Source organism: Anguilla rostrata, chromosome 18 (assembly GCF_018555375.3).
Source record: "Anguilla rostrata isolate EN2019 chromosome 18, ASM1855537v3, whole genome shotgun sequence".
Taxonomy (NCBI): Eukaryota; Metazoa; Chordata; class Actinopteri; order Anguilliformes; family Anguillidae; genus Anguilla; species Anguilla rostrata.
Genome location: NC_057950.1, coordinates 1,156,754 through 1,183,724, shown reverse-complemented (window position 1 = coordinate 1,183,724; position 26,971 = coordinate 1,156,754). Strand labels below are relative to the sequence as shown.

General features: G+C 45.3%; 1 protein-coding gene and 1 long non-coding RNA gene across 8 annotated transcripts in view; one reads left to right on the top strand and one right to left on the bottom strand.

Moving 5' to 3' along the window:
- The window catches only part of hhat (hedgehog acyltransferase), a 125,670-nt gene that overhangs the window by 17,281 nt on the left and 81,418 nt on the right, over window positions 1-26,971 (top strand). For 3 of the 5 annotated variants that reach the window (XM_064317809.1, XM_064317810.1, XM_064317808.1), the window contains exons 1-7: window positions 7,976-8,124; window positions 9,101-9,246; window positions 14,582-14,649; window positions 15,003-15,116; window positions 15,781-15,975; window positions 20,406-20,618; window positions 25,403-25,574. In XM_064317809.1, coding sequence (XP_064173879.1) covers window positions 9,123-9,246; window positions 14,582-14,649; window positions 15,003-15,116; window positions 15,781-15,975; window positions 20,406-20,618; window positions 25,403-25,574 — 886 coding nt within the window. In that variant the 5' untranslated portion in view covers window positions 7,976-8,124; window positions 9,101-9,122. Of the gene's footprint in view, window positions 1-7,974; window positions 8,125-9,100; window positions 9,247-14,581; window positions 14,650-15,002; window positions 15,117-15,780; window positions 15,976-20,405; window positions 20,619-25,402; window positions 25,575-26,971 lie in introns of those variants that run through there. The other 2 variants (XM_064317812.1, XM_064317811.1) reach the window with 2 other exon arrangements.
- Window positions 651-7,939, bottom strand: LOC135245045 (uncharacterized). Of its 3 annotated transcripts, XR_010327129.1 has the most exons (4): window positions 7,809-7,934; window positions 6,741-6,865; window positions 3,050-3,197; window positions 651-2,266 (listed from the first exon to the last, which is right to left on the bottom strand). It is a non-coding gene; the product is annotated as an uncharacterized LOC135245045 (long non-coding RNA). The 3 variants fall into 3 exon arrangements; XR_010327130.1 differs by lacking the exon at window positions 6,741-6,865 and having other exon boundaries at window positions 7,809-7,939; XR_010327131.1 differs by lacking the exons at window positions 6,741-6,865; window positions 7,809-7,934 and adding an exon at window positions 4,361-5,322.

Below are 26,971 nucleotides of genomic sequence, written 5' to 3'. Positions count from 1 at the left end.
ATCTGAAAGAGATGGATATAATTGTGCCATTGTTCTGCAACACTTTAAATGCCCTCTAGTGGAAAGTGTAAACTCTTTTTGTTTTTATTCAATACTAGGACCTTGGGACAAGGTATTTCTGTTGATATATTGCTACTGTCAAGCAAACAGCTAAATAGAAACTAAAATAAACAATGAAAATACATTTTAAAAAGATGCAAGAAGAATGATAACTCATGACACAAGCTTTGTATAGTTATATACAGCTTTCTCCCTCTCTCTCTCTCAGTCTCTCTCTTTCACTCCTCATTTAAAGTTACTATGGAAGCCCACAAGTGAAAGCAAACAGAAGACTTCTCTCAGTGTTCGCCAAACCTCATAGAGGACTGTACCCCCTAAAAAGCAAAAAAATCTCAATCTCATTTCACACTCAGAAAGAACAACACAGCAGCGTATTTTACGCAACAGAAAAGATAGGCCATGAAAGGTCAGAGGTCATAGCTGGCAGCAGTGGCTGACTACCACTCACCCACAACATAACAGTCACTCAGATGGGGTGGGGGGTGGGGGTCAATTACAAATGGAGGAAAAAGAACTACAGACCTGTTTTCTGGAAATATACACACAGATTTGATTATGGTACAAATCATGGACACTGAGTGAAGTCTGAGTACATATTGAATTGGCTCGTTCAAGTTTTAATATATCAGCTCTTCCTCACCTTCCAGGACAGATCATGTGTGCTGCTAGTGACATTCTGTGAAACATATATACCATAATGCCCCAAACATTCTCTGAGTGACATCCTTCAACCCTGCAGCTCACAGACATTCGTTTCAATGCAGTTATACAAAGATGGAGGCATGCATTAATCTATTCATCTAAAAGAAAAATAAAAGAAAATAGTCTTTTCAGGTCAGATTCAGGGTCAGCTTGATATCTTGCTCCATACTGCCTTACTGTACTGCACAAACCCAGAACTACAGATCTGGACTCTGTTCTGAATGCCAGCTCACCAAGGTACCATGTATCACATACTATTACATGGTGACTGCCGAACGTTTGAAGCATCCTTTAATGGACTATCACACTATCACACTAAGATGTGGTCGCTTCATAATGTCAATGGACTGAAATGACTACATTTAAAATGAGAGAAAGCCAACTGTAGTGTAAAAATTCTGAATGACCAAAGCCATATCTTTCAGATTATGCTGATTAGTCCGGAAAATGCAGAGCATTGTCGGATTGAACGACCTGTTCTCGTCATTATGTTATGTTACGTTATAATTTACATTTTCAGTTTTCTCCCGCCCTCCCGTCTAGCTGCAATGGAGGAGATCATTTTTTTTTATCGTAATGCTATATACAGTAAAGCTGTGACTGTTTATATACGAATGTGTACACTTATATATAATATATAATGTATGATCAACTGCTTGCTCAAAACAAAGTAAGTTTGTTGTTAGTCTGGTTCATGATAAAGGTGTTCAAATTTATTTATTTTTTGCTTTGAACTTTGCTTTTTCTCCAAGCTTGGCATGAAACGTGCACCTCTAAATCCACCTATAAATCACGTATATTCTTTAAATGCTCTCAGGAGACCAGGGATCCGTGGTGTCGGTCGGTAGATGTAAGTCACTCAGGCAGAAAGATTGCTCCGCCTTTAACTCGCGTTTCCACAGTTCTGTCTTCTTTCATTGGCCCGTCCCAGGATCATTTTAATAAAGCCCGCGGAAAAATATTCCAGAACACTGCACTGTGCTGCCGGTCAGCTTTTCCGGTCAGAAATCAGTTGTTATTAGCAATATCTGCAGAAGATTAATGCAGCGACCGTCTGCAGAAAACTAGGTACAGCTCTAGTGTACACAGAATGGGAATACTCCACTCCTTCCTTTACAGATAACCTGGACAAATGATAATGTACAGACCAGAAAAGTACCAGTGACTACAGGGATTTGGAATTAAAAGTAAATATTGTACAATCACACGTGCTGTTAAATATTATAATGAATCACATGGAGTATGCACATTTCAGAGATGGTGTACAGGTTGTTGCGTAGATTATGATTGGCTTACTCTGCCAGCATATATTTCAGTTGTTGATTCCTTGATTTCATGGTATGCAAACGAAAGTAAGTCCTGTGCTTTTGGCGTTTAGTCCGTCGTGTTTGCGGAGCTTTAAGACCTAGTTCCTCTGTGGCTTCGCAATCTTCCATTTTCAGGCCAGACGCAGGCATCTTCTCCACCGAGCGTTCAAGAGAAATGTGGCATTCGATTGGAGGTCCTGCAAAACATAACAAAACAAAAAATGAATAAATTATCTACAGATTATTCATGTGTTGTATTCTCCCCATCAGCAAAGAAACAATGCGCTCTCTTCCATACAATGGTATTATGCGTTTGTCTCTACATTTAAATGGCAATGCTACTTCCTACACAACATTATTTGGTAATAGCTGATGCCACCAAACCTAATTTATGAAAGTATAGAAGAAGTACCATTTGATAACACTGATTTTTTAATTTTTTTTTTTTTTAGCTCTTGAGGAAAACACAGTACCAATAATTTGAATAAAGGCAAATGTCTCCTTTACTCAACTCTGGAAGAGAAACTATTAAATAGGCCTACTCTAGTCTGTGTCTTTTTTGCTATTATAGGCTACTAATATAACAGAGAGAACGTACTTTCAAAGGTTTTCAAAGCAGTCTTGGAAACGGACACGTTGCTTTTTTATATGGCACAGACAGGACAATCTATAAAAATATACCTGGAGTAGCCTACTCGCCAATATCCTACCTTGTCTCATCAAAGATGATAAGAAAGATATACAAAACTGGCAGGGAGAACACGTAAAAACATTATGTGTAGGGGAAATAATCTAGATAAATAATATATAAATCATAATTAAACCAACTGCTCCCTCGGCAGGCTTTTTCAAAATGTCAGTTCACGTACCGATGAAGCTCCTAAGTAATCATTTATTAATTATTATCTTGTGTGCTTCCCGCGTGCGTGCTCCCAGTTTATTTAGGCTATATGTCTCGCGTGCATAGCAACAATATTTACCGCTTACGTGGCCTTTGCTACTTTCGTGCGCTTCATCCGTTTCCTCCGCATCAGGGTCACCTGCGGCCGTTTCAACCCCGCGAGGAGCAGCAGAAGTCTGGGCCGGGACTTGGTCAGCCAGCTTCTTAGTAGCGTCCCTTTTGGAAACCTGGTAGAACAGACCGGCATTTCACTTATCGGCGACGCAGACGCCCAGACGTTTATGACGAAAATCAACGTTTTACACAAACGAGGTGTGCGGGAAGCTTTTTGCTCCGTAAGGTCCGTTCATTTTGTGTTGTAGCCTATTGACCGTTGGTATCTCCAGCTGAGTCCCCATTCAGCAGACACCAAAAATATCTCATAAAAAATAAAATACACACTTAAATGAAACTAACTGTGCACACCATATACTTGTAGATATGTTAAATATTTGCACTGTATCAAGATGTTTTTTTATAACAATGTGGCAATCATGCTTATTTTAATGAGACAAAGACAAGAAATTATTTTCTTAAATATTTTCTCTTTAATCAGTTTCCGTTTATGTAGTAATTGTGTAATTGGACATTTTACTGTGCGTGTACACTCTTACGAGTTGATTTAACAGTGAATGTTTTACTGTGTAGCAGCTAAAATGCATGAATTAATTCATTTATTTTCGACACTTTGTAGCATAAAGTGAAAATACTGAAATGTTGGTTATACACTTGTACAAAATCTTTTGTACAAGAGTTAAGAATTGCAATTATCATCACCATTTTAACTAACCAATTGATAACAAGAGAGAAATCTGTAATGGGAACGATTACTATGTTCTTGAAGTTAGACTGGACAGCACTCTCGTAGTTACGATGGCAACTTACAGATAGGAATACTTGAATCACTAAAGATACAAAAAAATGTTATGCCAAGGTCAAATATCCAGTCTGTCTGATCAAGACAATGTCAATTGTGTTGTTTCTTTTGACTTCATAGAAAACCTTCTTTAGCTTGCTAGATGCCCATAGTAAAATGTTTAGTGTTAATTCAAGCTTTACATACTGCAGTTCATATGAGTTCAGTGTGAATCACAGTATTCTCATGAACTAATTTAACACGGAACATTTTCCTGTCTGGGTGCATAGGGTGGGGCAGTGGACAACCTGAGAAAGCACCAAAAACACCAAACATTTAAACAGACAGACCGACTAACAGAGAGAGGGGGGAGAGAGAGAGAAGGATGGGGGGAGAGAGAGAGAGAGAGAGAGAGAGAGAGAGAGAGCAGAACAAAGTAGTTCAGAGCAAGACTGTTTGAATAAGTAGCTCGCTATGACTGGTAACGACCCTCACCAAAACACCATAACAAAAATTTAGCGTCCTGCGCGGCGGCACCTCCCGGCCCAGCGGTCCCATCCCTGGCCGCTGTAAAGCGCACTGAGCCAGCCCGCCGCGGCCGGTCCATCTCTCCCCTTTTATACGCGTCCGCGGCTCTCTCGGTCCAGCGCGGTGCGAGTGCTGAGTGCGACGGAAAATATAAAAAAAACGCTCGCGATTGTTTGACTTTTGCCTGTCGAGCGCGGTCCAACCGAGCCGAGAGAAATCCAGCAACACGTAGACGTGGGAAGGCCTTACGAACTCCATTGTGTGTGGAGCTCAGTGTTGGATATACAAAGGCCGTCTGAAGTTTACAGCCGTGTTTTTTCAGTTACAAAATTATATTAATCCACCGATGAGGAACATCACATCTTCAGAAAGAGCAGGAGTCAGTCTCCTTCCAGTTTTTGGAGCATGATGTCCTGTTCCATGAAACACAGGATTTTGAGAGATGACCATCCTCAATGGAAAGGTTTAGCCTTATGTCTGACTCAGGTTTAAAAAAAGACTACACGTCTTGATGAATTAATGTAGTCTGGTAAATTATGTTGTTTTTTTTTTAAATACAAAATTGTTTAGCATGTTAATATCCTCTGGGTGCTGTGGCCTCACTCAGCAGTGTGGTTAATAAGCACAAGGGCCTTTCCCCTTCCACGATTCCTCATGCAGAGACATTGGTCCTTAATGATAGGAAAAATCTAATAAACGGAAATACACATAACACACTTAAAAATAAAAAAAGCAGTTGAGTTGTCCTTAATAAAATTAAGCACGTCTTCCCTTTTTGATTGAAGTTCCAGCTAATTAATGCTCATTCCCGTTCATTCACTGCGACAGTTTGCACCCTTCTCAGCCAGTGCCTTCTGAACTGTTCTAACACGGCTTAAATGCTGCTTTTGCTTCTGTTCTCTCTCTCCCCCTCTCTCTCCTGCTCTCTCTCCCACTCTCTCTCCGTCTCTCTCTCCCTCTCTCTCTCTCTCTCTCTCTCCCCCGCTCTCTCTCTCTCTTGCTCTTTCTCCCCCTCCCTCTCCCCCACTTTCTCCTGCTATCTCTCTCCCTCTTGCTCTCCCTCTCTCTCCTGCTCTCCCACCCCCCCCCCCCCACTCTCTCTCCCTCCCTCAGTCACCCCACTTGATTGTGTGTCTGTGCAGATGGGCTTACACCAGCCCATGACCTCTCTTTGACTTCTGGCATGACCTATAGGTAGGCTGCCAAAATTACTGACCCATCACTGAAGTCTCACGAGCATCAAACAATTTAGCTTGGCGATCCCACGTATAGCCAATAGCCCTACAGTAAGAGGAGGAAGCTTAGCGCCTTGAAAAAGTTCCTCTGATCTGTGCATTACATTTTAGGTCCCTGTTGTGTAACAGACATGCTGAGATCTAAAAAAAAACACACAATGCACAAATGTACTGTCTGAATGTCTGAGTATGGTGCAAGTACAATAACCTATACAATAGGTTATTTTATTTTACTGTGACTTTACTTTTTACATTTCATTGACAATATCCTATTTTAGCTTTAAAACATTTTGAACTGAAATGTGCTCTACAAAAAGTGTTTTATTATTATTATTTTTTTAAATTATTATTATTATTGTGGTTTCTGTTGTTATGATAGAAATCACACTAAAATCATGATCATTCAGGCCTAAGTGATACAAGGTTTAGCCGCTTTTATCTCAATTGAGAACAACGATCAGCTCCATCACAGAAAGTAGCGAGTCATTCAATGAAATAGCTTGGAATTCCGCAGTACACTGTACATTCCCTGAAATATCTATACATAGCTTAAAATAAAATATGAAATAATAAAATATATATACAGTATATATTTTTATTTTTCACTTCAAATAACAATATAACACCCAGAGTGTAGCACAGTGGGGAACTGGGCTTGTAACCAAAAGGTCGTAGGTTCGATTCCTGGGTAGGACACTGCCGTTGTACCCTTGAGCAAGGTACTTAACCGAAATTGCTTCAGTATATATCCAGCTGTATAAATGGATAAAATGTAAAAATGCTATGTAAAAAAAAAAAAAAGTTGTGTAAGTCGCTCTGGATAAGAGCGTCTGCTAAATGCCTGTAATGTAATGTAATGTAATGTAATAACACCCAAATCTCAGAACTATACTTTCCTCTGTGAGTCCACTTGCTATGTTTGTTAATTCTCATTATACCCGTGATAAATTTAAACCCCTCCCAATTCACTCTAACCCAGTCAGTGCCCCTCACCCACTGCCCACATGCATTCAAACAAACAGCACAAGCCATTATTCAATAACTTCTACAGCTTATGGCATGTTAGAAAAGCCAAACATCTGGACTGATATGAAACTAAGCGTAGCTCTTACCAGTTTACCCCACACATTTGTTAGGTTATCTTCCCAGTGTCCCTCAAGTGGCACATGTATGATCCCGAAGCGTTTCTGCCGTCAGGCTGGAAGGTTCAGCCAGCACAACATTTGCGAAAACAAATCTGCCAAATAATGGGAGGCCATGAACTCACTGGGGTGGGGTGAGAGGGGGAGGGGGGAGGGGGGGTGCTTAAAAGCTGGAACCACTCAGCAATTCTCTCTGGAAATGTGAACACAACATCCAAGAGAACTGGCCAATCAGAGCTCTGAATGACAGCATGCCATCAACTGTCAAAGGTACAGCCTATTTATATTTTACCATACTGATTGTAAACAGAGGGAGAAAAATGAAGAAGCCTACAAAACAAGCATATCCCAAATATTGTTTTCCTTGTAACTGCAATTCATTCTAGAAGGGAGGACAAATCCTGATTTAATACAAACCTTTCATTAGAATTCCATTCATTGTTATGCAGTGTTTATTTTAAACGGCGTGTTCACATTTGATTTAATATTGATTGCAGTGTTTTAAAAAAATGGTGTTCCAAATTTCACCAATGAGACCATTGAAAGGTCTTTTTTCCATTTCATTTGGGGATGTGCTTGCGATTTGTCTGCTGATTTTGGTGTCGTTTGAGCATGCAGTTTTTTGCTCGTTGACTCCAATATAGGCCTCTCAGGGTAATGTAAAAAAAAAAAAACCAAAAAAAAAAACAGCAGTTTTACAAAAAAGAAAGAAAAAACAAACACCTGGATGGATTGAGAACACACAATATAAGTAGAAAAACACGAAATTCACATTTTGGGTAGAATATCCTTTCACAAGAAGTGATTTCAGCACTTCAACTTATGTTTTGTCTCGTGTGGTTGCAGAATTAAAATGAAATACCACAAGTACACCACATGCCAAAGACAAGGAGTAGCTCCTCCTGCGTTTACTTGGTAAAAATGACCTCTAGCAGAACAAGTGTATGGTAAGTATCATAGGCTGGTTAAATTCGCAACTCATTCGCGTGGATTATAAGTATATTCCATCGGTAAATTCCAAAAATGAAAAAAACTGACCTGCGTCTTTAAGAAATGGTCTCTCCTCCGGAGCCAGCGGGAAAGTGGGCAAAGCTAAACGCGCACCTTTGCACGGCTTTCGTTGCTTTGTTTGCAAAGAGCGGCTTTTCTGACGGACGCGGATTTGGTCCAAACAGGACACGCGCACAGGGAAAATTACGGTTCCACATTTGACCAATTGGAAGACTGAGGGGCAGGGAAATACGGGAACCGAGAGGCGGAGAAATTCAACCATTTTCAGAGCTGCTCCGCAGACGAATAAACGAAAGATGTTACGTTAAGTCTAGACACTGGAGTGATCAAAAGCACAATGTTTGTGAGTAGAACTGAATACATTTTTAGCCAGGTAGCCAAACGGCTATACTAACACGAGCAAGAGGTTAATGTAAACGCAGTTTGTTTCTGTTGGTACTGTTGTATTCATTGTTAATTGTCACGCCACGCAAACCACACATATAGCAGATCATATCAAAGTAAGATGATTTGCCCCCTTAGACCTCTACGAAACAATTATATTTTAAATGGATTCAACATCTTAGCTAATTTCCAAATCACGACTGTGCAGCATAGGCTACGAAAATGGTTCCAGTATTTGCTGTTGTAAACGTATTGGTGAGAAACAGTATAATGTTTGCTCGGCGTACTTCACCTGGATTTACCATCCTTTTAAAATGAATGCTTGTCAGCTGTGCGTTACAGGTACAACATGAACGACCTAACACAGCAAAACTCAACGAGAATCTATATAACAGCATTACAGCGTGACTGCAATTTAAGGCAAAACTTTTCGCTGTTTATGAATTTAGTGAGGCCCTGCGAAAAACAGCAGATGGATGGTGCTACTTTAGTAATTTAGCAAGCTCTTGTGGATTTACATGTTCTCACACTCCCTGATGAATCGTAGTGATGCTTAATAACAGAATGAGTTCACCAGCATCATTTTTACAAAATACAGTGTAGGTAGTTGTGGTCAAATCCTGGTTATCGCGAGCAAGGTGGCAAACTAGTAGCTGTATCAGAGTTGTAAAATTAGCGAACTTGCAACAGCACAGAGCCCCTAGGGGACGTAGAGAGAAATGTATATCTTCAGATATCCGTGTCTCCGGGCAATACAATTAGTGAAATACGAATTTTGTTTCCCCAAATAGTCCTTCACAAGAAGATAATTCGTTCCTTCAAGATGTTTGTCTCCATGTGTTCCGTAGGTTTTCAAACAGTGGTAATTTTAGATGCATTTATTTATAATTCAGTTGATTTGTATACGTTTATTTAGGGCAAACATGTTATTTCAGGAACGCAGAACCATTGCTGTTGATGATGAGTACCCAGAAGGAGTCTTCCATTGCCGCTTTGCCCGGTTGGGAGTTGTGGATCTACTGGATCCTGTCCATGGGGTCTCATCTGTACTCCTTTTACCACCTGCACAGATTCTCAAAAGGTAAGCCATCTTTGTCTCTGGTCATTGCACTTTTTAGCTTGAATGTAATGCATGTGAACCGAAATGTGTCATCGATGTTAATTATGATATTAGAATAGATGTGCTAGATCAGTGGTAACTAACCCTGTTCCTGGAGATGTACCGTCAGATGGGTACTCCACTACAACCCTAATAAAGCACACCTCATTCAACAGCTAGAGATCTCGTCAAGCTGTTAATTAGTGTACCAAATTAGGCTTGAAATGAAAACCATTTCAGCACGGAACTCTGAGGGCTCATGCTCTGTGACATCACCAGTATTCTGAGTGCTGGGTGAGATGGACAAACAGAAGCAGACCGCTTGCGCGCACATTCCACACCGGACCAAGAGAAGCCAGTTTCCTAAAAAACAGCGGCGACCCAACAATCCATTTAGTTAATTTACATTGGTGTCTCCTTTTTTCCTGTTTACTACCTGAGGATCCTTCAGGTAATTTTGAGAGATCATCTCTGATATTGCCAAATGGCCTGAATTCAGCACATAGGGAAAAAGATACTTGAATGATCTGCTGATTTAAATTGTAGTGAGTCTAGATGGACTACCTCTAAGCTCAACCACTGGTAAAACTTCAACTGCGACCCAGATGTGTGATTTCCGAAGTTATTTTTGTAATTGAAAACCCACCGTTCCAGTTATTCCTGCGGACTCACTCCCATCAGATATGCAAAGCCCTAATGTGTTCTTTGTGCTGATAATGAGTTATTCTTGCTCAGATAAAGTTTCACGACAGAGATTCGCGTTTTGGCCACTGTTGACAGACAGGGAACCGCCTGACTCGTCTCAGGGAGGAGAGGTCGTTCGGCCTGGGATCTGAGGAAGCCTGTCGGTGCGAAAACAAGGTGGCGTGGTGCTTATTAAGGAGCTGAAATAATGCTACTAATAATACCTAACCTCTGTGGTGCCTTCTGAGGGCACAGACACACTTCACAATGTTGCAGTGAGTTGGGGATGAGTGAGGTACCAGGAGGGTGAAGAAAACTGAATCAGAGTAAGAAAAAGGCAAAGAAAGACAGAAGTATTGTGTGTACAGGGTCGGGGGGGAAAGAGAGTAGTGTGTCGTACATGTGTGGTGTGGGGGTTTCTCAGGTGTGGGGGTTTCTCAGGTGAAGCTAACTGATGAGGTGAGGTTTGAAGCAGTGAGGGATGCAGAGTTTCAGATTGCACAAGTTCCAGGACCTTCTGGAAACCTGAGGGTTAGATTTTGGACAGGTGAGATGGCCACCATTAGAGGACCTGAATGAATGTCTGTTTGGAGGGATACTGAAGCTCAGTAAGGTTGGGGGGGAGGGGGGGTCTTGGTGAGGGGGTCTGTTTGTCAGTAGGTGAATGCAGTGTGTGATGTGGGGTCAGTGGGGATCCCTCAGGACAGGAGTGAAGCTCAGTAAGGTTCGGGGGGAGGGGGTGTTTGGTGAGGGGGTCTGTCTGTCAGTAGGTGAATGCAGTGTGTGATGGGGTGTCAGTGGGATCCCTCAGGACAGGAGTGAAGCTCAGTAAGGTTGGGGGGGAGGGGGGGTCTTGGTGAGGAGGTTTGTCTGTCAGTAGGTGAATGCAGTGTGTGATGGGGGGTCAGTGGGTACCCTCAGGACAGGAGTGAAGCTCAGTAAGGTTTGGGGAGAGGGGGGTGTTTGGTGAGGGGGTCTGTCTGTCAGTAGGTGAATGCAGTGTGTGTCGGGGGGTCAGTGGAGATACCTCAGGACAGGATTGAAGTGGTTCAGGCTGAATCATTTGGGGGTTTTTTTTAGTGAACTCAGAGCAGAAACCGTAGAGGAACTATTTTATTTTCAATAAACCCAATGTCTGAATGGAAAAAAAGAAATGAATGGAAAAAAAAACAACTCCCCTGCCAACCAACATCAGGAAAGAAGTCTGCTAACCCTGTCAACGTGCTTCTCAAATCACAATTTAAGACCTGATAGCAGCTTGAACATCAGGCAAATAATTTAACAGAAAAAGAGTAATTGGACGAGGCAGTCCAATAAATCTGTAATATCCATAAACCTCCCATGCTGGATTTATGTTCCCGCTGCCAGGGATGCATCCATAAGCAGGTTTACTTTTCTGAAAAGTCTGGCCGCTGATGGATTTGTAACTTGATGGCTTGATACAGCCTGATGCAGGATGTAGATCATAGTGACTCATTCTATGAAATCCAATTAATTAATTTACTGGCAAACATCAGTGTGAACACATCAATCACATCAGTGAGAGCACATCAATCACATCAGTGTGAATGCATTTATCGCATCAGCGTGAACACATCAGTCACATCAGTGTGAACACATCAATCACATCAGTGTGAACACATCAATCGCATCAGTGTGAACACATCAATCGCATCAGTGTGAACACATCAATCACATCACATCATCTCTCGCATCGCAGGGCCTCATTTGGACCCCGCAGATCCAGTTGTTTTTTTGTTCTGCACTTAGCTGCTGTTTTTGTCTGACGTGAAACATTTTCCTGCTGAAAGGTTTTGATGAAGAAAAGAAGAGAGATTATGTCAAGCGGTCAAATTAAATTGTGATCGAGACAGACGCTCCACGCATCTGTCACACACGCCCCTTGCCTAAGTGGGACTTTCTTTCACGTGAGTGTTAACTCACTAACGCTAAATCCAAACGGATTAAAAAAACAAATAAACAAGCAAGCAGTGCCATGCTGTTGCTGTTTACCTCCAGCAGGGGGAGCTGTGGCATCGTTGCTTGCAGCACTGGTGTCTGAGGGTGTGTCGATGGTGCTGCAGTAAGTTTCCACTCCACTGCACCATGCAGGAAGGCTTTCTGTTTGGGGGGATGAGGGGACAGTCTCGGGAAGGAAGAGAGGGCGTGGCCTGGGGGTGCGGTGTGGGGGGGGGGGGGGTCAGCTGACACTGCAATGCAGAGCAGCGGGATCGTTCAGGGCGAATCTGCAGACACACAGAGGGATTCCCCGACGGCTGTCAGCTCAGGCCCCGTCTCTGACTGCACAGCCTGGCTGCCGCCCTCTCTCTCTCTCTGTCTCTCTCTCACTCCCTCTGTCTCTCTCCCTCTCACTCCCTCTGTCTCCCTCTGTCTCTCTCCCTCCCTCTGTCTCTCTCTGTCTCTCTCAATCTCCCTCTGTCTCTCTCTGTCTCCCTCTCTCTCTCTCTCTCTGTCTCTCTCCCTCACACTCCATCTCACTCCCTCTGTCTCTCTCTCTCTCTCACTCCCTCTATCTCTCTCTCTCTCCCTCTGTCTCCATCTCCCTCTCCCTCTATCTCTCTCCTCTGTCTCCTCTCTGTCTCTCTCCCTCTCCCTCCCTCTCTCTCTCTGTCTCTCTCTGTCTCCCTCCATCTCTGGCACATGGAGATCGCTAAAGAACAGGCAGATTTAAAATCAAACTGCAGCGTTCCAGCTACCGCGTCACGTCCATCAAGCCTCCAGAACGTGCCAGGGTTCCAGAATGTTCATTTTAAGGTGGCAGCTTGTGAGGGTGTTACTTTGGGGAACGGCGCCTTGTAATTAAGCAATGCCTGATGTGATGTCATAACCTCAAGTGCAGTTTCCTTGAACAGGTGTGTAGACCTTGTCCTCTAGGCCAGTTCATAAGATGAATTACCTTGCATTACATGCTTTCACTTGGCACGTGTTCTTATCCAGGGAGACTGTAGTTGCATTCATTTGATTTATGGAAGCTTTACTGCCAGACCTAACGTTCCCAGACCAGCGAGTGTATTTGCTGCAACACTAAAGCATTAATACAAATGAACTGTGCTACCCGAGAACCAAAATACAAGCACTGAATACATACAGGAAAGATCCATAGTAACGTAATAAAGGCAAAGCCATTAAAATGGCGTAAACTGAATTACTGAAGATGGGTGTGCTTAGGGAAGAGGATGGGAAGAGAGCAGTCAGGAGAGGTCTGTCTTCAGTCTCCTTTGGAAGCTTGGAAGCCACTTAGCAGAGGGATAGATCAAACAAAGATATTCCTTCAGTCATTCTGCTGAATAAATAGGCTTTTCATTCATTTCAGTGCTCTTAGTGTACATGTCCTTGTGTCCGCACTTGAATGTGCCTTCGAAGTAAAGCACTTTGTTTACAAAATGGCTTCTGACTGGCCGCACTTTGGTGTCTCAACCACAACACTAAAACTGTGTGTGTGTTTTTTCAGTTGATACACAAAAGCCCTAGTTCAATGTAGCACGTTGTTGAAAAAAGTAACGTTACACCATCTCTACTCATGTTAAACCATCTCTACTCCTGTTACACCATCTCTACTCATGTTACACCATCTCTACGCCCTCCTCCAGTCTAGCTGTCCAGCTGTAATATATTTGCAGAGCTGCAGATGGAGGGGGTGAGGGTCTGTGTTGTGGAAGTGGACAGGGGTTAGAAAGCAGGCCCTGTTTTGACACAGGGAGTTCTTTGCTCATGACCTTCTTCTTTAGTGCTATTATTTGATTCGCTGTAATTTCCCGCTCTTGTTCTCATGGTGTAGGACAGGTGTCACTGTGTTCGGTCTGCTTTGTTTGTACTGAGGAGCGGGGATTTGTCCTTTTAAAATGTCAGACCACAGTTTGACATATTAAAGGTGTTCCCTGACTGAAAGGAGAGGGATGTGTTGAAGTGTTGCTAGGACACACCACTGAGAGCGCGCGATGATCGATGGGTTAATGATTGATTGATTGATTGAATTCATTTGAAACTCTTTGGAAAAACATGCGCAGTCAGCACCACTAGATGTTAAAACGTCTCATTAATATGTTAATGAACATACACTTTTAAGATATGATGGATTTTCTCTCCGATAGTTTCAAGTCAGAATAGATCATGTCATTAATTTGTAAGTTTTCCATACGTTTGTGAAGTGTGATATTTAAATATATATTCAATATATTGAAATCTGTTATTTCCTTGAGGGTGGGGGGGGGGCCGGGGCAGGTAACAGTGCTTAACCTGGGCGGGCACGGTGGCATAGTGGTTAGCACTGTTGCCTTGCAAGAAGGAGGTTCCGGGTTCGATTCCGGGTCTGACCGGATCCTCTCTGCGTGGAGTTTGCATGTTCTCCCCGTGTTCGCGTGGGTTTACTCCGGGCACTCCGGTTTCCTCCCACACTCAAAGGCATGCATGTTAAGTGCGCTCCTGTAGGTGCCCTTGACCAAGACATTGGCCTCAGAACTGGAGTTGGTCCCCGGGCGCTGCACTGTGGCTGCCCACTGCTCCTAAGTAACTAGGATGGGTCAAAATGCAGAGGACAACCCACAGGGTTCAATAAAAAGTATATCTTTAAAAAATAAAAAACTTGTGGACCTTGTGTTTTTTATTTTTACAGAGTACGAAGGAGGCCTGGACCGAGAATTTGAATTGCAGGAAGGATTTCTCATTCCAGGATATAAAAAGGTTACAGACTGGCCTTATATTCCCATTCCTACACACAGACCTGGGTCAAATAGCTATCTGAAATGGCTGCATTAACATTTTAGACACAATAAAATTCCTACAGATTACAGTTTTTAAAAAACTCTATTTTTACCAGAGAATTTGTGCGAAATTCTTGTTGTTTTTGTGAGTAATGTGTGGTTGAACATCCTCAAAGGTTTGTATTTTCAGATTTTGCCAGTGTCTATGTACTTATATTATTTCAAATATGTAGTTGACCCAGTGCTGGCTGATTCAGTTTCTACAGGATTTTTTTAAAAGACGTTTTTTTTTCTGATAGATGTTGTGTCAGACATTTTTCCCCTCTCTCTCAGGACCCCACTGACTTTGAGTGGAGTTTCTGGAATGAATGGGCCAGGAAGTGTTTACTCTGGAGTTTCCTGGGCCATGCGGTCATCTCGAGACTGGCGAGCATCTTTATTCCTCGGGTAAGAGATTCACGGCAAACGGTTGGCTGTATATGTAACATACATACATAATGTTATACTGTCAACTCGATACTACAGATACTGTAAACTGTATTACAATATATGATACAGTTTAATGATCATACATTTCACATTCACTATTATATTATTATTATATATTTGGGTAAGACCTGTACTGTATCAGGAGAAGGCACTGTTCTCCTGTTTTGCTGAACTACCCAGCTAGCGCTGGCTAGCGCTGCGGAACTACCCGGCTAGCGCTGGCTAGCGCTGCGGAACTACCCGGCTAGCGCTGGCTAGCGCTGCGGAACTACCCAGCTAGCGCTGCGGAACTACCCAGCTAGCGCTGGCTGGCGCTGCGGAACTACCCAGCTAGCGCTGCGGAACTACCCAGCTAGCGCTGGCTACCACTGCGGAACTACCCGGCTAGCGCTGGCTGGCGCTGCGTAACTACCCAGCTAGCGCCCCATAAAGCAAACAAGCCGCAGTGGCTAATCCTGTTTCAGCTTATTGCTGTGATAGGACTGGCAGCAGAATAACGTAGTGGGGAGAATGTGCCAGTAAGAGAGTGAGACGGCGGCTGCAATGATCAAGCTCGTCCTCTCCTGGGTCGGGTGGCGGGAAAGTGGAAGGAGTGGAGGTTGATGTGATCCCTCCTCTGCAGGGGCGGGTGGCGGTGCTGACGGTGTACGGCCTGCTGGTGGCCTGGGCGGAGCTGGGCTCCCTGGGCGTGGGCGTGGTCTTCCTGCACACCTGCTTGTTCTTTGGCGTGGCTCACCTGCGCAGACCCGCCCTCACCTGGGTCTGTGCGCTGCTGCTGCTCGCCACCCTGTACCTGGGCAGCCTGGAGGAGCTGCAGGTGAGCCCGTCTGTGTGTCCGTCCAAGAGTCTGTCTGTCTGCACCTGTGAGCTCACGTATCTGAGTCTGTGAGTCTGTGAGTCTGTGAGTCTCTGAGTCTCTGAGTCTCTGAATCTCCGAGTCTCTGTGTGTCTGTGTCTCTGTGTGTCTGTGCCTCTGAGTCTGTGAGTCTCTGTGTCTCTGAATCTCTGAGTCTCTGTGTCTCTGAATCTCTGAGTCTGTGAGTCTCTGTGTCTCTGTGTCTCTGAATCTCTGAGTCTCTGAATCTCTGAGTCTCTGTGTGTATGAGACTCTGAGTCTCTGAGACTCTGTCTCTGTGTCTCTGAGTCTCTGAGTCTCTGAATCTCTGAGTCTCTGTGTGTATGAGTCTCTGAATCTCTGAGACTCTGAGTCTCTGAGTCTCTGTCTCTGTGTGTCTGAGTCTCTGAGTTTGAGTCTCTGTGAATCTCTGTCTCTATGTGTTTGTGTGTCTGTGAGTCTACAGGTGTGCATGTCTGTGTATTTGTGTTTGTGTGTCTGTACACCTGAGCTTTCATGTGTCAGTGAGTCTACAGGTGTGCCTGTCTGTGTGTCTGCTTACGTGCCCTTGTGTGTCATAGCTATTGTCTGTGTGTGTCTGAAATTTCTTCTGAGATTATTCTGGAAGCCTCTGTGCCTGAAGACTTTTTGATCTCAGCTGGCTGCTTCTGATAGGGGCTCAAAAGGCAGGTGGTATCAAAGCAGCAAACGGCAACCGTGCGTTTGTGTGAGCTTCTGATGAGGCCTTTCATCTGGAGGGAAAAAAGAAAAATAAATAAATATTGCAATTGATTGCATCATAAGACAAATCAGTGATCTGTCACATTAAGCATTACTTTACCACCCATTTGAAATAACTTATTTACCACTGCTGTCATAGATATGAAATATTGAGAAGATCTAGATAAACGAGCTAATTATCTGGAAAAATTAATCTCAAGCTTCTCAGTTTGCTTTATTGCAAATAGCATGTGAAAAATGCACCATTACACATGCACTCTGACGTTAGACGGGGAGATTGTGGTCGCAGGGACTAAAAATGTTAAGAAGTGGAGGGGAGGCCATTTCTGCTTTTTCAGCATCCATTTCCATGGACAGAGATTTCACTTTGACTTTGGAGGGGGCGTGGAGTGGGGGGGGGGGGCAACATGCAGGACATTTTGTTCAGGATTATTATTATTATTTTTGGCAGGGGGGTGCTAACAGTACCATGATAATGGGGGGTAATGGGTGTGCCCCCACTGTCAAACTTCTCTTTGATCAGTTGTAATTTATGAATTACAAAGTCAGGAGGAGACAAACGCACAAGGATGTCACGCTGTTTCTTTCTCACTCATACTGCATATCATGAAACCGGATGAGGTATTATTAAAACATAAATTAATTACATTGCTTCTGCCAATCTATGGGGGTGTCCTGAAATTAGTACTGGGGCAGAGTTGGGGAGAATTATAATGTATTACTTAATACTTGGGGTTAATTTGAGTCAGCCCTGCACAGATTGGCAGAAGTGATGTAATTACAGTTCATTTTACATCTCAGCTTCTGCACATCACGAACCCGTCAGCTTGTCACGAACCCGTCAGCTTGTCTGCTGTATCCCCCGGTGGAGCCCTGTACTCGCACCCCTGAGCAAGGCACTAACCTGGATTTCTGCGCTGATTATCCGGCTGTATGAATGATCGTATGTAAATATGGTACGCTGTGTGATTGGCCCGCTGGATGACTATAACATGTAAATGTGGCTGCTAAAGCATCACGCTAACTAGCAGGACGGAGTGTGGCGCAGTGGGTAAGGAACTGCGCTTGTAACCGAAAGGTCGCAGGTTCGAATCCCGGGTAAGGACACTGCCGTTGTACCCTTGAGCAAGGTACTTAACAAGGTACTTAACCTGCATTGCTTCAGTATATGGATACAATGTAAAGTGCTAAGTAAAAGTTGTGTAAGTCGCTCTGGATAAGAGCGTCTGCTAAATGCCTGTAATGTAATGTAATGTAACTCTGGTGCCCCTGTGAAACTGCAGGTGTGGCTCTGGTGCTGTGGCTGCAGCATCGCAGCATGCGCTAAATCAGTAGCGCTGTCCTCTCTTCTACCTACTGGGATTTTCAAAAGGCATGAATGCACATGCTAACATTTCTTATAGGGGGAATGATGTCTCCCCTGTTGTATTTGTATTTATTATTTATTTCCTCCTGTTTTATCCCACTATGTGTGTATGTGTGTGTGCGCGTGTGCGTGTGTGTGTGTGTGAGTCTGTGTGTCTATAAACACACACATTGTCTGGTAAAATGTGCTTTTATTTTACGGGAGCATAATCTTTGCCTTTTGATAATCGCAGTCATTTTTGATGGAACAAAATGATTAAGTCCCTTCTAGGCCCCGAGCTGGAGCGTATTGTTGGTGCTGCTGGCTGTATTTTTCTGTAATTTATGGCAGCTGGATATTGGCTGCTATTTCCGGCCATGCGCTAATTTGAAGCTAAATGCTAATAACACTCGGGCCTGGGAGAAGTGTGCTCTACTAATTGTTTTCTTTTTTTTAAATTTATTTTCTGAGCCAGCGCCTTGATGATTTGGCGCCTTGACAGCGTTTTAGAATAGATTGCCTCTGGCGTGGATGATTCCCTGCATGTGTATGAAAACACGCTTTTCTTTACGCTCCCTAGTGCTGCTGTTTTAACGCACGGCCCCAGGCGGAGGGTGATTGTGGACGATCAGACCCGCGCGCTTTGTGATGTTTTTTTCTCACCTGCTTCATTACAGAAGGCGGTTGATGATTAATGAGGAACGGACAGGTTTTCTACGGCGCACTTTTAGATGGGCTTTTATTTCTGCTGCTGCTTCCTGCTGTGGTCTGGACCGTAATGCGTTTCCGTAGCCGAGAGGGCTGTAGTGGAATGAGTTGTGGACGTGCAGCGTTTTGTCCGGCCGTTAAAAGATCCCCAGTCCCACCGCTGCTGAGCGCTGCTGCAAGGTCTTCCTGCTCTTCAATGAGACTAACACGATTACAGAGTGATCTCAGCGATTCTGCAAAGTCTTGACTGTGGCATTATGGGAAAAGAAACGCAATACAAACGATTGTTCTTACACCCTTTTCACAGCCTGCCACTGTGTACTTTTTTCTCTCTTTCTATCTGTCCCCTCTTTTCTCCTGTATCTCTCTCTCCCTCCATCTCTTTCTGGGCTCCATGTGTGAACTCAGACGTGTATTTGTAGGTCCTTCTCCACATCCCTCCTTCCATGTGCCAGACTGACGGATTGATTGAGTTTTTTTGAAACGAAAGCAGACAGCCCTGTCTTCTGATTGGACAGCCTTCTTATGTATTTAACGTTGGTGGTGAAGGTGGTAACCGGTGTGGAAGGTGCATGGCGGGGCATCGAACCCGCAGCCACTCAGCGGGATTGGTGTACACCCCCCAGATGCATGGTGGGATTGGTGTACGCTCCCCAGGTGCATGGTGGGATTGGTGTACACCCCGATGCATGGTGGGATTGGTGTACGCTCCCCAGATCCATGGCGGGATTGGTGTACACCCCCCAGATGCATGGTGGGATTGGTGTACACCCCCCAGATGCATGGTGGGATTGGTGTTCACTCTCAGAGAGCACACACGGCCTGCCCTCCCAGACCGCGCTCATGAGTACAGAGTCATGAGCGAATTTTGGAGCCATGCTGTGAGGAACAGGAGTCGGGCTGGAGAGCTGCAGTCAGCCACCAGGCTTTTCAGCGTTCCTGAAAAGTCAGGCGTTGAGCGTTTGATTCACGCGGGGTTTAGTCAGCGACTCTGAGGGACCTGTTTGGAGTTTATTTATTATTTTCCTCTGAAGAGTGTTGGCCAACACTGCAGGTGTGAGCTCATCTGAGACGCAGGAGGAGCTGGCAGTGACAGGCTGTGCTGCGTTATGTAAGCCTGCGCTAAGCGCTGGGTATTTTAAGCCCAAGTTTTCCTGGAGTGGAGAAATCTGCTATATTAACCTCCTACACGCTTGTTTATATCATGCACAAGCTATTTATTTACTAAAAAAAAAAGTATAAAATTTTACATATCAGCTCAGGTCGATAGTTATTCTTATGACCTGTGACATTTTACCTCTGTTGGTGCTAAGTCCTATAATGTTGTTTTTAATAATAGTACTTTCTTTTTTTGTCAGTTTCCTTTCTATATTTCTCTTTTCTCTGTGTGTTCCTGCTGTGATAAGCATGTTGTCCCCCAGGGTTGTGAGCTTAGTGCCCCTTTTGCACCTGTGAGATAAACACAGAGTGAAGTTAATACATTTAAATGAGTCCTTTAATGTTCTTTAAAGTTTCTGAGCCCTTATTGGACAGACCTGCACTCAGACTGTGCTCAGACTGTGCTCAGACTGTGCTCAGACTGCGCTCAGACTGCGCTGTTCTTCCTCCCGGCTGGTAGAGGAGCTGGTTTGAGACGGAGGCGGAGTACTACCTGCTGTACTGCGCCATCGCGGTCTGCTGTCTGCGCTCCATCAGCTTCAGCCTGGAGCACGCCTGGCGCCCCCTGGAGGCTGGAGGACTCGCGCGCTTCGGCTGGCTCACGGCCTACACCTTCTACCACCCCCTGTTCTACAACGGGCCTGTCGTCTGCTTCCGGGACTTCACCCGGCAGGTGAGGCTCCAGCCCCGGGGGGGAGGGGGTCTGGGCAGCAGCTCATGATGTGTGTTTTATGTGAACTTCTCTGTTCCTACCATCAGGACATTAAGCCTGCATAACATGTAGAAACTAAAACCAGCACACACACACACACACACACAAACACACACACACTGGCCCTTCAGGAACTGCCCCCCTGTTTTAGCCGTTTGTCGTAGCTACACTGATGGATGAGAGCTGTACTGTGGGGTGGAGATTCATTCTCGTCTTGGCAGAAGTGGTTTAATTCGTCCTCCTGTTAGGGAAGTCGTTAGCGGATATTTGGTGCTGTAGTCGTTTGCGTCTGGATGTACGGATGTAGCACAAGCTGAGGAGGTGAACATTGTAAATAGGCATGGATAAATTTGGGTTTTTCCTTCTGTCACATTTTTCCAATTTTCCAAGCCAATGAAATGAAAAGATGAGTCTGTTATTATAATACTGTTGTTATCACTGGAGTTGTTTTCGTGTTCAGAAGAGCTGCATCTTTTAATATCTGCATGTAGCCGGTGTTTATCTGAATCGCTTTAATTAACCTTAAAGGATTAATGCTGTTTGTGCTTGTCAGTGGGTTTTTGACGGTCACGGGTGTGTGAAGCGTTTGAGTGTAAAGCTCCGCCCAGTGAACTGTGGCAGAACGGAAGGGCCATTTCCATGGTTACAGATTTAAAAACGAACAATCAGTTAGACAAAGGCTCTCAGTCCTTTTGTTCTCCTCAGAAACACTGCAGGCAACAAACCTGTGGCTATTGGCCCATCCTGACGTCTGTCATCTATAGATGAGTAATAGAGGACTTATTCGCTGCTACCGTCCACAACATTAAGAACAGCATGGTGAACCACTCCTAAAGACTTTCACAGGCTGAATTCTCTCGGTAGAGCACGGGAGCGGAGGTGGAATTGAGTTCAGGGTAAATTCTGCACTGGCATCAGGGCCTGTTGGTTTCTGTATTGTACACACATTTGTCACACGTGGACCAGCCTGTCAGGTCTTATCATAGTAGCGAAGGCCCTTTGGGAAGGTCAGGCCCAGACACGGGCCCTGGGTGGGCCCTCGCGTCCGGACGCTCATATCTGGCTCTGGAGGGCTTGTCTGGAAGGTTCACAGCACTACGGCCAGGCCGGCCCTGAACTCTGCCCGGTGTTCCCCTCATTGTTCAGTTCACCTGTATTTATGGAAGGCATTCCACCATAATTGCTTAACATAACTTCTGGGTTTCTCGTAAACATGTACATTAAATACACACTGTCTGGTTACATTCAATTTCTCCCAATACATTTTTTTCCCCACGCCAGCACACTGACCTGTGAGTGGGCGTCTTAAATATAACTTCCCTAAAAAGCCTGTTGTGTTAATGACAAGACTTCAGCCGCTGGAACGATTTTACCTCAGCAAGGAAGGACCTTTGAAAAGATGAGTCAGCTCAGGAGCCTGAAGCTCTTGAAGCAAAATGCAAACATTTCGACATTTAAGAATCTCTGAATGTTTCTGAAAGTTGATTTGAGAATTCTGCAAATATTGGATTATGTTGAGATGGGATGTCCTATCAGATGGGGAATGTCCTGTTAGAGATGGGATGTCCTATCAGATAGGGAATGTCCTGTTAGAGACTGAGGGCCCTGACAGATAGGGAATGTCCTGTTAGAGACTGAGGGCCCTATCAGATAGGGAATGTCCTGTTAGAGACTGAGGGCCCTGACAGATAGGGAATGTCCTGTTAGAGACTGAGGGCCCTGACAGATAGGGAATGTCCTGTTAGAGACTGAGGGCCCTATCAGATAGGGAATGTCCTGTTAGAGACTGAGGGCCCTGACAGATAGGGAATGTCCTTTTAGAGACTGAGGGCCCTGACAGATAGGGAATGTCCTGTTAGAGACTGAGGGCCCTATCAGATAGGGAATGTCCTGTTAGAGACTGAGGGTCCTATCAGATGGGGAATGTCCTATTAGAGATGGGATGTCCTATCAGATAGGGAATGTCCTGTTAGAGACTGAGGGCCCTGACAGATAGGGAATGTCCTTTTAGAGACTGAGGGCCCTGACAGATAGGGGATCTGTTGGCTGAGGCCCTGCAGATGCGACTGGCTCTGTTAGTAGATGAAGGCATATACAGGTATGAGTCCCTGTTCAAGCTCCCTGACTTAGATCCAGGGACTTTTAGAGACTATCCCCTGAAAGTAGAGAGAATGTTGTTGAGCTGATGGCTGACAGATTAGGGATGTCCTGTTTAGAGATCTGAGGCCTGACAGATAGATTTCTGTTAGAGACTAGGGCACTGACAGATGGGAATCCGTGGTAGGCTACAGGGAATTCCTGTGGAGACTGAGGCTGAATCGTCAAACCTGTGGGACTGATGCTGAAGAAAAGTCCTGTTGAAACTTAGGAGTATTTAAAGATAGCATTGTCTTGGATGTCAAGGTGCCGGAGATTAGTTTTTCTAGTTTTTCTGGGAGTGTTATTATACTCCGTCACATCCATTACAGTTTAGTGGGGGTGGGGGTGGAGGAGCTGTGGGTTTAGCTCAGGTAACCCGCCCCGTTCACAGCTCTGGAATGGGCTCTGAAGATTCCGCCCCGCCACTGACAAAGCAGCTATCATCTGACCTGCTGTCCCATCAGAATCATCTGACCTACTGTCCCATCAGAATCATCTGACCTACTGTCCCATCAGAATCATCTGACCTGCTGTCTCGTCAGAATCATCTGACCTACTGTCCCATCAGAATCATCTGACCTGCTGTCCCATCAGAATCATCTGACCTACTGTCCCATCAGAATCATCTGACCTGCTGTCCCATCAGAATCATCTGACCTGCTGTCCCATCAGAATCATCTGACCTGCTGTCCCATCAGAATCATCTGACCTGCTGTCCCATCAGAATCATCTGACCTGCTGTCCCATCAGAATCATCTGACCTACTGTCCCGTCAGAATCATCTGACCTGCTGTCCCATCAGAATCATCTGACCTGCTGTCCCATCAGAATCATCTGACCTGCTGTCCCATCAGAATCATCTGACCTGCTGTCCCATCAGAATCATCTGACCTGCTGTCCCATCAGAATCATCTGACCTACTGTCCCGTCAGAATCATCTGACCTACTGTCCCGTCAGAAAAACTCCAGAAGCGGACTCTTTGCCGGCCTGCTGGCTCCTGACGGGCTGCTGGTTAAGAGGTGTTCTGCTTGGAGCCCAGAGAGGAAGCGAGGGATGGTTTGGTGGAAAGTGCTGGAATATAATACGGTGGAAAAGGCCGGATCATTTGGGCAGGGTGTGGTGTGGGCTGCGGCTGTTATGGATTTCGGGAGAAAAGGGGCGCGCTGCGGAAGAAAGCGATTGCATTATTTATTGCCCCGCCGTCTCCTGCAGTCCTGCCCCTGCCCTTGGGGCGGGAGAAATATGCATCTTCTCTTTGTGCGTATAAATGCCAGTGATGTTCCTGCATTTCTGTATTTAATATTTCAGCACATTTCAGCCACACAAGCTGTAGATCTCCTGGAAGAGGAGAGTTATTGAGTTTTTACTGAAGTACTGTGTCTGCCTTGGGCTCTGGGACAGTGGGGGGGTGGGGGCAGGGGGGCAGGGCAGGGGGGAGACAGACACAGAGCGAGGCAGAGGAGATGGTGTGAATTTGGAGAAGCTGTGAAGTGTCTTCCTCAGGATGTGGGCCGAGGGAGAGAGAGCAAGAGAAAGAGAGGAGGAGTGAGTGAGCTGGAGAGTGAGACTGAGAGAGATCGAGTGTGACGCAGAGAGAGATGGTGAGAAGGAGAGAGAGAGCTAGCTGTGAACAGGGTCCCATTACCCAGTGCGGGAACTTATTTATAGTGCTTTTTTCCCATGATAACACAAGGGAGGGGGGAAGACAGAGAGAGAGTGCCTGCAAATGGTCTGTTTCCATTTCAGCAAAATATTATAATTCACCTGAAGGTTAAATAATGCTGAAACGTAAGCCTCCCTGAGTTATCAGGCTTTCCAGGTTTAATCGGTTTTGCCCTGAACACACTGCCGCACGCGTACGGTGCCAGGCTGCGCTGTGTAGGCGTGCGTATGTGTCATAGGCGTGCGTGTGTGTCATAGGCGTGAGGTGTTGACTCGTTTGAGATGGCACGGCAGTTGCCGTGGATGAGGCAAGCTTAAACAGTCAGTCTGAGATGTAATATAAAATGAATCTGTTCCTAAATCCGTCGATGCTAATTAGCATTTAATGAGTCTCTGTTAACTCTTATTAAGGGCCAGTGACTTGCAGGTCTCAGATCTAGGTTAATAGCACTAGTACTACTACTACACCACTAAAACAACAACAAATATTGTATAAATTAAGGGTATGTTGGGATTACCTGTGTGTGTGCAACCGAAAAAACTGGAACTTTGTGTGTGCTGACTGGAAAAAGACCTTAGGAGCACATCTGCTAATTAGGGTGCATTAGTGTGCACCTAAACATTTTGACATAGGAGCGCATGTGATCCTTTGGAAAAATGTTCCCATGTGCGTCTCACTGTGAGGGTCCTGTCCCGTTCACACCCCACTGTGAGGGTCCTGTCCAGGTCATGTTAGGTGCGCTCATGCAGGTGCCCTTGACCAAGGCACTGGCCTCAGAGCTGGAGCTGGTCCCCTGGCGCTGCACTGTGGTTGCCCACTGCTCCTAAGTAACTGGGATGGGTCAAATGCAGAGGACAAATTACCCCACGGGGTTCAATGAAAGTATATATTATCTATCTTATCTTATCTTAGAGGCTCCTGTCCCGTTCGTCCTGTTTGCAGATGCAGAGTCCGTGTGGGAGCGTTCCCAGGCTGGACGTCCCGTCCCTGCTGGTCAGCGCCGCCCGTATCTGTGCCTGGTGGGGCCTGGCCGAGCTCATGATCCACCTGATGTACACACACGCCATCGCCGGCTACGAGGCCTACCTGCACTTCCTCCCGCCCTGGGCCCTCGGTGAGTGTGTGAGTGTGAGTGTGAGTGTGAGTGTGAGTGTGTGTGTGTGTGTGTGTGAGTGTGTGTGTGTGTGTGTTGTGTGTGTGTGTGTCAGTGTGTAGCCTAGCCCTGAAACACACTGCGCCCTCGATGAGTGAGTGTGTGTGTGTGTGTGTGTCAGTGTGTAGCCTAGCCCTGAGATGCCCTGGGCCCTCGGTGACTGTGTGTGTGTGTGTGTGTGTGTGTGTGTGTGTGTCAGTGTGTAGCCTAGCCCTGAGACGCCCTGGGCCCTCGGTGACTGTGTTTGTGTGTGTGAATCTGACCTGATTATAAATGCTAATGCAGTGTGCAGGTATAATCATTCTGTACGGCTGTACAGCACAGGTAGCAATGCTGATTTTTTCAGTGTAAAGTGTTTTCAGATTGTGACACTGAAGCTGTGATGCAAATGCTGTTTATTTGCAGTTATTATTAAGTAATAAAAGCCAAGTTGTTAAAAGTGCGATTTTTCAGAATTCTGAGATCTTCTGATCGTTGTGACGGTCACGTTGTCTCCACTTTCTGAGTGTTTGAGAGGGCGGGTCGGACCGCTGGGACCAAGCCTCCCTGATTTCCATTCAAAGCCCGGTAATGCGCGCATTAAGTTCCCGCTCACGCTACACCTCCAGGATCCAATACCGTTCTCACTTAGGAGACTGCCGTCTGCCAGTGGCCTTGGAGAAGGAGGTCCTGGCGTACAGACGCCATGTTTAAAATTCACCGGCGGAGCATGTGTGTCTGTAATGGGTTTCTGGAATAACGGCAGTGGAGTTATTCATGGACTTTACTGAAGCATGTCCTCGGTAGTGTACAGCAGCCAACGGTGCGCCTTGCGCGTGAAGGCTTTTTGAAAATAGGGCTCTCTCAGTGCTTCTGAATGAGGTGTGTGGTGCTGAATACTGCATTAGCCACTCCTGCCAAATAACTTTCAGGCCTTGTTAAAAATTAGATAAGAGTGAAGTGTTCTTCTCTTTCTTTAACCAGAGAGCTCAGTGAAGAACCCATTCTCATTTTAATAACGTCCTGGTGCCGCATAGACAGTACAGTGTTCTAGAACACCACTCCTTACAGTCACCAGTAGGGATTGTTACATCAGCATTAGAATGTTCAGATAAGAATATTCTAATCACATAATGTTTGTGATCTTGCACCTTAAAGGGCTCCTGAATGGTTGGTACCAGGCTTGTGTTAGTGTGATCCTCAGCAGTCGTGGGTTTGGACTTTGGTGGTCTTGATTGGACATCGGTCCTGTCCAATCAAGGGAGCAGAAGGGCGGGGGGGTGGGACGCAGGGAGCGGTGGCGGGGCGTGGGGCGCGGGGGGTGGGAGGCGGGGCTGAAGTTCCCGAGGGCGATCCCGTGCGGTTCTGGAGCCAGCCCT